At 48.5% G+C, this 11076-nt stretch overlaps 1 protein-coding gene across 2 annotated transcripts in view; it reads left to right on the top strand.

The window, feature by feature from the left end:
• Positions 1 to 4877: 4877 nt before the first annotated feature.
• DOCK5 (dedicator of cytokinesis 5) overlaps positions 4878 to 11076 on the top strand; it is a 206496-nt gene continuing 200297 nt past the window's right edge. The window contains exon 1 of one of the 2 annotated variants that reach the window (XM_059695951.1): positions 4878 to 5288. In XM_059695951.1, coding sequence (XP_059551934.1) covers positions 5246 to 5288 — 43 coding nt within the window. In that variant the 5' untranslated portion in view covers positions 4878 to 5245. The remainder of the gene's footprint in view (positions 5289 to 11076) is intronic. The other variant, XM_059695950.1, reaches the window with a different exon arrangement.

Here is an 11076-nt window from a genome sequence, read left to right as displayed (position 1 = left end):
TTAAAAATATATTTTATTGATTTTTTACAGAGAGGAAGGGAGAGGGATAGAGAGTTAGAAACATCAATGAGAGAGAAACACTGATCAGCTGCCTCCTGCACACCTCCTACTGGGGATGTGCCCGCAACCAAGGTACATGCCCTTGACTGGAATTGAACCTGGGACCCTTGAGTCCACAGGCTGACGCTCTATCCACTGAGCCAAACCGGTTAGGGCACAAAGGCTTTTTGCTGTGTTCTGAAAAGGGTGAAAGTGCTTACCCAGCATGCCCCCCACAGTGATGCGGATGAGGATATGAATAGCTTTAGAGCACTGCCCATCCTCTCCCCACTCGCCAGAGATACTGGACATCCACAGCCGCATGGCAGAGCCAAGGACAGACCCAAAGGTGCTCACCACCCAAGTCCTTTCTGGGGCAGAGAGTAGATAGTGATGTGAGTACTCGACACACATAAAACAGTCCAGATCAGCTTCTTTGTCAGTTTAGACAAATTATAATGTGTCACCCGCTTCTGACTTAAATAGAACCACTCTGTCCCAAAGAATCTGCCCATAGGAGATTGCAAAGTGGTGCTTAAAGCCAACACTCTCCGCCCCCGATACACACACACTTTTTTCGTGTGGTTCTAGTAACTACACTCACTCATATGTAGGATAAAAAATTGAGCCTCCTCTCTCTGAGGGGAAGGGGTAAGACAAAGCCCGCAGCTTCTCTCAGAGAAGCCATCCAGGCAGCCAGACTTGGCAAAAAGACCTGGTAATCAATGGAAGAGTGAAGTAGTTGGCAGTTGTGTTCACACCCACCCATTCTCTTAGAAACCATTGTGAGGGAGAGTCACAATGTTCCTGTCAAACTAGCTTCCAAGTTCATTTATCCCCATTTCCTTCTCCAAGGAGCCTGAAAGCAGAGCTCACAAGTGCTGGCGTATGCATAAGCGTGTTTACATTTGGGTGGGTTTTGGAGTCTGAAAAGAAATCGGAGGAAAAGGATGTTTCTGGAAATCAAGCTGTTATTCCACCTACGCATCTGAATGACTCCCTAATTTTAAGCCTCATTTAAATAAGAGACTTGGAATAACTCTGCTTTTATGATTTTAATAGACTTTCCAATCGGTACTTAGCCATCTGATATAATGAAGTAGGTGGACTTCAGTCTCTACAGGAAAAATAATAAACATTCTGAAAGCTGTAATTTACATTTTACATCTTCCTCCAGCCCTTTTAACACAATTATTGTCAAACTTGAAATAGCCACGGCCCAAATACAAACCTCAAGTTTTGCAAAAAACCTACCATGCTAGGGTGGGGTGAGGCAGCTGAAATCATTTTGGTAGAAATCCAATTCCATTGGATGAGCATTAACACTCTGATGTGTATTACATGTGAAATATGCCAGTGGTTAGAGCACACTGGGCATCCAATTTCCTTGAGCACAGATGAAGGAAGTTTGTGAAGTCTCTAGTCCACAATGCAAAATGCCTCAGCTCCTAAAGGGTCACACAGAGGGGTTACGGAGGAAGGTATGAAGAGGTGAGTCCTACAGAAATAGCGAGGAAACCTTCAGTACAGAACAATTTAGACATAAAGGGTGAAGATGAGGTAGCTATCATAGATGACCAAGAAAATAGCAACTCTATTTATCAGTAGCTCAAGCCCATCGATAAGATCCAAGGTTTGTGAGCCCAGAAATACATACAGTGAAGTTCCTTTTTTTTTCCCCCAATATATTTTATTGATTTTTTACAGAGAGGAAGGGAGAGAGATAGAGAGTTAGAAACATCGATGAGAGAGAAACATCGATCAGCTGCCTCCTGCACATCTCCTATTGGGGATGTGCCTGCAACCCAAGTACATGCCCCCGACCGGAATCGAACCTGGGACCTTTCAGTCTGCAGGCCGACACTCTATCCACTGAGCCAAACCGGCTTTGGCGAAGTTCCTTTTTAAAAGCCTTATTTTGGAGGCAAACTTTCCAAAACCATATGCTGATGGAAGTACCCTGAGGGTTCCAAAAGCTTCAGTAAATTCCCCTCTGCCCACACAGACTTCCTGTTGGTTCTACCTTCAGTACATGTCAAGAATCCACATTCTTTTCCATCTCCCCATCCTGACTCCAAGTATCTTCATTTCTTGTGTGAACTACTGAAATAGCCTTCCATCCTTCTGATCTTCCTGCTTCTTCCCTTGTGTTTTTAGTCTGTTCATGCCAAAGGAGGCGAATTAGAACATGTCCCTGGTTGGCTCAAAACCCTCCAAAGTTCTCTTTTCCAAGTAATAGAAAAAGCCCTTACTATGCCTTTAACAGTCCTGTTTTACCTGGTCTCACAGTGCCTCCGGGACCAAGTTTCCTCAGCTACTTACTCACCTCTGATATTTTTGGAAACAGCCAAACATGCCTCCAGGCCTTTTAATTTGTGTTTCCTGAATTCAGAATGCTTTTCCTGAAATCCTCACTTCCTTCATGCCACCTTACCAGAGGCCTTTCCAGACCATGCTTACAGCACTGCGCTACCCCTCTTCCATCCTCTTCTCCTTGCTTAGGAATTTCCTCCACAGGTGTAGCCTCTTTGGGCACACATTTGTTTGCTTACTAGAGGCTGGGTGCACAAATTCGTGCATGAGTGGAGTCTGGCCTGCCAGCCCCATTGTCCAATAGGGCTGGATCGGCCAGGGGGAGGGTCAGTGGGTGGTTGGTGGGCCAGCCCTGCCCCCAATTGGGATGGGGGGGGCAACAAGGGGCAGGGCCAAATGGGGACCGAACAGCTAGGGGGAGGGGCAACCTCTTGCAATCTGGGACCCTAACTGACCTCAAAGTAATAGGAATAGGAATCTGCTGAATATGACAGTCATCTAAGCAATCTATCTATATAAAAGCCTAATGACCATTGCAACCGAATGCCTACAGCACTGCGCTACCCCTCTTCCATCCTCTTCTCCTTGCTTAGGAATTTTCTCCACAGGTGTAGCCTCTTTGGGCACACATTTGTTTGCTTACTAGAGGGGAGGGCTCCTAGTCAGGGGACAATTTGCATAGTAGCTTTTTATTATATAGGACTAGTGGTCTGGTGCACAAAATTCATGCACATTAAAAGGGAATTAATTAGAGGAAATATTTTAATATTGCTATTTGCCCTTTCTCCATAATACAAGTGTCAGAGATGAAAGAAAATAAGTAAAATGTATATGAAAATCTCCCTCCTGTCAGAGTCTGGGGTGCACTGCGGGCCCCAGAGTCAAGTCCCCACCCACCCACCTGCTCCTCAAAATTGGATGAGACCCAGACCCGGCTGGCCCCACCCCCGTCAAGCCCCGCAGGGCTGGGGGCAGCCTCAAGTCCCCATCAAGTCCCTGGGGTGGGGGGAGGGTGATAGGGCACAGCCTCAGGTTCGCTGGCCCAGCTCCAGGGCGAGATGACCATATTAGCTCTTTACTATATAGGATTATCTTACCTCTTCTAGACAGTAGCTCAATGAGGGTAGGGATTTTAATTTATTCACTGCTTGACATTTAAAAAAATATCCTCCTGCACACTCCCCACTGGGTATGTGCCTGCAACCAAGGTACATGCCCTTGACCGGAATCAAACCTGGGACCCTTGAGTCAGCAGGCCGACACTCTATCCACTGAGCCAAACTGGTTAGGGTGCTGCTTGACATTTAATAGGCACTTCATAACTATTTGTGGAAAGAAGAAATTACCCAATGTAGGGAATTAGGTTAATCATGATTACTACGAAAGAGAAATCATTTAGGGGGAGATGATGGAATTCCTTTTGGATGTTAAGTCTACTAGTAAAATGAGATTTCGTAACTTAGAAAATCTTTGTGAATTAAAACCTACTTGTGGATGAATAAGTGAGCCGAGGAGTTACCCACAAGGCACCATGATCAGGACTTTAAAAAAAAAAAAAATCAGCTCTGGCTTTGCAACAAGTTACCAGTTGAATGCACGAATTCTTCAATCAAGTTTACTCTATTTTACTACATGTTTATCTTCCTTTCTCTTCATTTTCCAAATAGGCAAGAAAGCCATCACCGACTGCAGGGACAAAATTCCTCCCAAGGGGGCATTTTCTCAAACGGTGAACGTAATCAGCGGGTCGTTTACTCAGATTTTTACTTCTATGGGTGAGGTAGCAACCGTCGCCCCCACCCCCACCCAATCTTCATTCTGGAGGTCTCTCCCGGAGGAAGTGTTTCAGAGGCGCCAACCTGAGGCGGTTCAAAAGGGCAGTCCCCGAGGGTCTGGCTCTTTGTCACCAAACCGTGCAGGGAGTGCGCGGGGAGACCTGGCTGTGCGCGGCCCCCTCCTCCGCGGGATGGGTCTCCGGCCCCTGGCCCGTGGGAAAAGGGAGATCTTGGCGGGACTGTTCTCTTGAGCACTAGGGACTGAGTTTCCCAGCGGGAGGCGTCCTGGTGTTGGGGGTGCGGGGTTTCCGAGTTCGGGCTCTCTAAATAACGTTCCCACCTAGGAAACCATCCGCCTCGGTTCTCCGTTTCCCAGAAGACCGGTCCGGCTTTGAGGCTCTAACCCGGGCCGCGGGAGCTGGTTCTGCCCGGAGTCCGGCTTCCGGCTCCCTGGTGTCAGCTCAAGTCCAGGGAGGACGCAGCCTCGCTGCTCATTCATTCGCAACTGTTTCTGCAGCGCGGCCAGGAGCCGGCACCGGGTGGGTGGGGGTCCCGGGGGCGAAGCAGCGCGCACGAGTGCGGTCCAGGGTCGCCGGGCTCCAGCGCGCGCGGGGTGGCACCCCGCAATCCTCGCCCGCCGCCCGGCCCGGGGTGCCCAGCGTCCCCAGCGCTGCCCTCCCGACGCCCGCGCCGGGGAACCCGCCCACGGATCCAGCCTCGGGGGGTGAATCCCGGTGGAGAAGGCGGGGGGAAAGCAAACCACCAGCGGGCAAAACCGACCCCAGCCTGCCCTGGAGCTGCCGAGGGAAGCGCGCCGGGCGCAGCCGGAGCCGCAGCGGCCGGTCGGCGCGGGGGCGGGCGGAGGGCGGCGGCGGGAGGGGCCGGGGCGGCGCCGGGAGGGCGCGCGGGGAGGCGCGGCCGCCGGCCCAGCAGGTGACCGCGGCCGGCGGAGCAGAGCGAGCGCGGGCGGCGCCGGCAGCGCAGCGCGAGGCCGCGGGGCAGGCGGAGTCCCGGAACATGGCGGAGGGGCCCGCGGCGCGCAGGAGCGCGGGGGCGCGGCGGCCGGCGCCCCGGGAGTGGTAGCTGCTGTGGCGGCCGCCGCGGGCGAGGTCGCCGCCATGGCCCGCTGGATCCCGACCAAGCGGCAGAAGTACGGGGTCGGTGAGTGCTCCCGACTCACTGAGTGCGGCGCGAAGTTGGGCGGCGGACGCGGGCGCTGGGTGCGCGCTGCCGGGACGGGTCCAAGTCCGGGTCCGGGTCCGGGTCCAGGTCCGGCTCCCGCCGCCCCGCGCGCAGGCGGATCCCCTCCCCGCGGCAGCTGTGGGGCGGGCGGGGAGCAGAGCCCTCCGGGCCCCGCGGGGGAAGTTAGTGGCTAAAAGTGCATTTGGCATTTGGGGCCGGGACGGGTCGAGTTGCTTCCGAACCCAAAGCTCCAGCGCTTGGCTGAGAGGCGACGCCAGAGGCGAGGGCGCCCCGGTGACTCGGGGGACCCCCGCTCCTCCCCTCAGAGCCGTTCCCTTCAGGAGTTGCAACCGCCCAGGTCGGCGGAGCTGTGCTGCTCGCGGTCCCGGTGTCTGCCTCCCTCTTGGGCTCTCTCCGAAGCGCCCAGGCGAGGAGTTGGGGGTAGGAAGCCCCCTCCCCGTCCTCCGGGCCTGGGTGCCGGTTGCAGCCGTAAAGTGACCGGGGTCTCAGCCGGTGTGGATGCGGCGGGAGCGGCAGGAAGCGCGGCTGGCCTGGGAATGGGCGTGGGGACCCTGGGCTCACCTCCTAAGGGGTGTGAGGAGCGGGTCAGGACTACTTTCGGAATCTCCAATTTCGTCGCGGGCTCAGCCGAGGACATTTTACTTTTTAAAATTTTATGGGTTGGTTTTGGAAAGAGAGGAAGCGGGAAGAGGAACATTCACTTTGTTGGTGCTTTCATTGGTTGACTCTTGCATGGGCCTGACCGGGGATGGAGCCCGCAACCTTGGTGTTTGGGCCAGCGCTCTAACCAGCTGACTACCCGGCCCGACTCAGAGGACCTTTTATTCAGGAAATGTGCCAGGCACCTGGCATCCGCAGCAGCGGCGCTGGAGGGTCCCCTGACCAGCGGAGGGGTCGCTGCTGTGCTGGTTGGGAGCCGTGCGGGGTTTTGATCCAGGTGAACGCCGCGGTCCTACGCAGGTCTTGTGGGAAGACTGCCATTCGAGGGAGATTATGGTGGCAGTTAGGTTTCCGAGGGATTCCCTGGTGTAAACAGATGTGTGCGTTGAGAATGGTATCACTTCCTCTCAGGTTCATTCATTGGGCCTATTCGTAATCTAATCTCTTATTTTACTCCCTTTCCTGCCCTATTTTTCCTCACCTCACTCCTTACTAGGGAGAGGTCCCTGAACTTTCTGATGGCAACGTCACTTTCAGAGATAACTCTAACATCTCTGGGTTCTTTTAGATTCTGTAGCCCTGCGTGAGTTAATCAACCAAACAGAGCCTCTCCATATATATATTATTCATTGTGTTGCCCTATTTCAAACCTTTTTTTTACCTTTAAATTTCTTTTAGAATCCTTGCCCTCTCCCATGGCTACATCTCAAATAGGTAGGCGTTGTTTCTCCTGCCCCTAACGAACCACGTGGCCATGGCTTGGTCTGGAGGCTTCAGACAGGGACTCATCCTCCCGTGACAATAAGTAGCCAGTGGTAATGGAGGTAAAATGCTATGTAATAGATGGGATTGTTTAAAGCATATTGAGCAGTGCCTAATTGTTACTTAGTACTTACAAAAAAGGTTATCAATTCGAACTTTGTTTAACAGGATAGAAGCTGTTTCCAAAACTACTAGGACTTTGCTGTAGTTAATGCAATCATAGCTCCAAAATGTGTTTTTTCTTGAGATAGTCATAGGAGCAGTATGATATGTTCTCTTTTTCCCCCTGCCCTGGACTCAGGTTACCTTATTTGTCATCATTCAAGAAAAGTATTTGGGCCCTAACTGGTTTGTCTCAGTGGATAGAGCGTTGGCATGCAGACTGAGGGGTCCCAGGTTTGATTCCCATTAAGGGCACCTGCCAGGTTGCGGGCTCAGTCCCTAGGAGGGGGCGTGCAGGAGGCAGCTGATCAGTGATTCTCTCTCATTGTTTCTATCTCTCCCTCTCCCTCTCTGAAATCAATAAAAATATATTTTTAAAAAAAGTATTTGGGAATTGTATTTCCAGGGCATAGGTCGTAGCAAAGTTGCTCCAGGATAGAAGGATAGAATTTGAGACACTCATTTTACTGGCCACAATAGATTCTGATGAATCCATTGACAAAAGGACCCACTGTTAGGACAGATAATCTGAGAATAAATCTCTATTGTTTATTCCGAAAGCACATTGTTGTTCATATCACCTCGGTGCTTGGAAGCCTCCTTGGCCTACAGGGTAAAGTCTAAACTGAGCCCAACTATCAAGGTTCCCATAATCCAGTTCAATGTATCTTCACCAACCTTATCTCCCCTGGCTTCTTTCATTAACCCTCCACTGCCCTCCTAGCCCTTGTGCAATACGCCAGGGAGTGTCCCTCTTATGACTTTGCTCCCTTGTGCTTGCCCCTTGTCCAGAGTGCCCTCCTGCCTTCTGCATCCCACAATCCAGACTTTTCCTCGGGGCTCAGATCCATTCCCACCTTCAGACCTCAAACCTTCATACTTCTTTCTCACAATTCCTACAACATGCCATCCCTTATTTCATTACATATCCTGCTGTCCTTGGGTTTAATGAACCAGAAGGTTATGGTTTTATTTTTTTAAAAAAAAAATGTATATTTTTTATTGATTTCAGAGAGTAGGGAAGAGGGGGAGATAGAAGCATCAATGATGAGAGAGAATCATTGATTGGCTGCCTCCTGCATGCGCCCTACTGGGGATCAATCCCGTAATCCTACCTTGCAACCTGACCAGGAATCAAACCTTGACCTCCTGGTTCATAGGTTGACACTCAACCTCTGAGCCGTGCCAGCTGGGCAGGTTATGGTGTTCTATTCCTGTCATTTGAGAGGTAGACCAGGTAGCATTTACTAGTAACAGCTTGTCCTTGGTGTGGGGATGATGTCCTAAAGCACTAGCTTAACTTCTGTGATGATTTAATGCAGTTTTTCCTCCACTAGGTTTTAGCATCTCATTCACTCTAAGTTTTGTTTTGTTTTGTTATACGGACGACAAACTAAGAGCCTTGCTGAGAAACAAGGAAGCATAGAATAGACAGACTCTATTTACATGTAATTGGGGGGAAAAAATGGCTTGTGGGACTTTTGGGGGGATTGTTTTCAATTCTGAGTGTCTGCTAAACAGATTTCATTTCCAGGTGAAGGAAACCATGTTTGGTCATTTTGAAGCCTCAGAGCTGCTCTGTGTAGAGTAGCACTTTGATCTCACTTTGAATTGTGGGCAGTGGAGCCAGCAGTCTCTGCTGTCTTATGTTATCTTGGTGCCACCGTTGGCTGTCCCTGACATAGCCTAGATTTTTCTACAGGGACTGAAATGCAATCTGCCTGGGCTCTCTTAGCTCTTAAACATAGCATTGTTGTCTCAATCTTTAGCATTAGGTGGGATTATTATACCTACTAGATGAGGCCCAGTGCACGAAATTCGTGCATGGGTGGGGTCCCTAGGCTTGGCTGGCAATCAGGGCCGATCAGGTTCCCTGCCTTCTCCTTCCCTCGCTACCCGCACTCTGCCACTGTGCAGTTCCCCGCCTCCCTGCCTCCCTCCCTCCTCCTTCCCTTGCTGCCCACGTCCACCACCACCCACCTCCGATTCCCCATCCCAGCCCGGGGCCCAGCCCTAATCGGGTGATCGGGACCTGCCGGCCATGGGGAGGGACCGGAAGGTTGGCCGGCAGGCCCCATTGGCAATTGGGGCCTGCGGGCTGGGGGCAGCTCCTGCTTTGAGTGTCTGTCCCCTGGTGGTCAGTGCATGTCATAGCGACTGGTCGTTCCAGTTTGTTTCTGTTGTTCCAGTTCTGGTCTTTCCGTTGTAATGGTCGCTTAGGCTTTTATATATATAGACCTGTGCTATCTTATCAAGTGAGAGAACCAGTGGGCCTGCTTCTGTAAACATCTGGTCCATTAATGCCCAGGTGTGAAGGCCTCAGTACCTGAGAGCTTAGGAAAAAGTGCTCATCCCCACAGCCAGGGACAACTCTTCTTTCTTCCTTCCTTTTTCTTATTTTCTTTTCTGTTACTCTTTCTCTGTTTCTTTTTTTAGTGTGTTCTGTTTGAGGATATGAGGCTATAAACACTTTTATTTAGATTTTAGTGATAAATATTCACATTAGTGCCTGGCCAGTGTTACTCAGTGGTTGAGCGTCAACCTATGAACCAGGAGATCATGGTTCATTTTCTGATCAGGGCATGTGCCCAGGGAGCAGGCTCAATCCAATCAACGATTCTCTCTCATCATTGATGTTTCTGTCTGTCTCCCTCTCCCTCTCTAAAGTCAATAAAATGATTTTATAAAATGAATCAAATTGTATTGAAATACAGTTGTCAAGATATTTTCAAAATGTATGATAGTGTAATAATATATATGCTCTCTATTAATTAAAAAACAAGATCTAGTGGTAAGTCTAATAACTACTATACTTTTGAATTAGTGATGGGCATAAATGATTTTTTAAGATACCTGCAATAACTACAATATGATATGAAAATACCTGTGATCTACTGGTACTGCTGTTGTAACTGGTTTTATTGCCTATAGTCGGAATGGAAGTATATGCCGAGTGTCAGAAAATAGAACTGTCCTTTTTTTCCTTTTCAAGTCCATGATCCTCTGAATTTGAACACAGATTAAGAATCCTTGGCCAAAGATCATACAGCTAATTAGTTATAGAACCAGAATAACCAACAACAGTAACACTTGTTGATTATCTGTCTACAAGAAACACTGTGCTCAATATTATACAATTGTAATGAATTGAAGAATCCTTGCCCTAGTGTATTCATGTCCTAACAACATTGAGGCTAAGAATGAAGGAATAGAGAATTAACATTTATTAAGAATTTATCTACTGACAGGCACTGTTCTGCATACATGGGACACTTTCAGGGGTCCATGAGATTAAAACTTTTTTGGCAGTAATGCTAAGATGTTATGGACCTGCTTTCACCCTGTTCTTTCATGAGTATAGCGTAGTTTCCCAGAAGCTATATAGAGTGTGGTATTGCAACAGATTGAATGTAGAAGCAGATATGAGAATCCAGCAGCCTTTGTGAAACCAGACATTAAAGAGATTTACAAGTATGTAAAACAATGCTACTCCTCTATGTGTTTTGTTTGGAAAATTGGTTTTTAAAAAATGTATTTTAAAACTACAATTGTTATACAGTATTGTAGTGATTAGGTTTTTATATACCTGATGAAGTGATCACCCTGATAAATCTGACACCATAATTAACAAATAAGTACTTTTTAAATGTCTCACTTCAAATTTTAATATGGTAAATAATTATAGATATAACCCACATAAACAAAATCTCTTTTGGTTTCTCAATAACTTTTAAGAGTGGAAAGGAGTTCTGAGACCAAAAAGTTTCAGTGTTGCTGTTTTACATATTATTTCATTAAATCATTGAGATAATGCTGTAATTCTCACATATTATCCCATTTTCTAGATTAAAAAAAACTGAGGTTCATTTCTCACCCATGGCCATGTCCATAACCATATAAAATCTCACTCCTAAGCCAAACTCTTCACCATAAAGCGTTTCCCAAACTTTAGTTGTTTACCTTGATCTCTGCCTGTCCAGGTGCCCTTGTGTGGCAGTTTCGTGACTACTATCATACCCACTTCTGTATTCTACTTAGTATTTTCTTTGTGTTGCCTGCCTTTTTCTTTCTTTTCTACTTAGAACAATTTTTGAAAAAGAAAACATCACATTCTTACCACAAAAAGTAGGACCAAAATCACTTGCCATACCTACCTTAATTC

The sequence above is a fragment of the Myotis daubentonii genome, chromosome 5 (genome assembly GCF_963259705.1).
Source record: "Myotis daubentonii chromosome 5, mMyoDau2.1, whole genome shotgun sequence".
In the NCBI taxonomy this organism is placed as follows: domain Eukaryota; kingdom Metazoa; phylum Chordata; class Mammalia; order Chiroptera; family Vespertilionidae; genus Myotis; species Myotis daubentonii.
The sequence above is the reverse complement of the archived record's forward strand: the minus strand, read 5'-3'. Positions and strand labels throughout refer to the sequence as shown.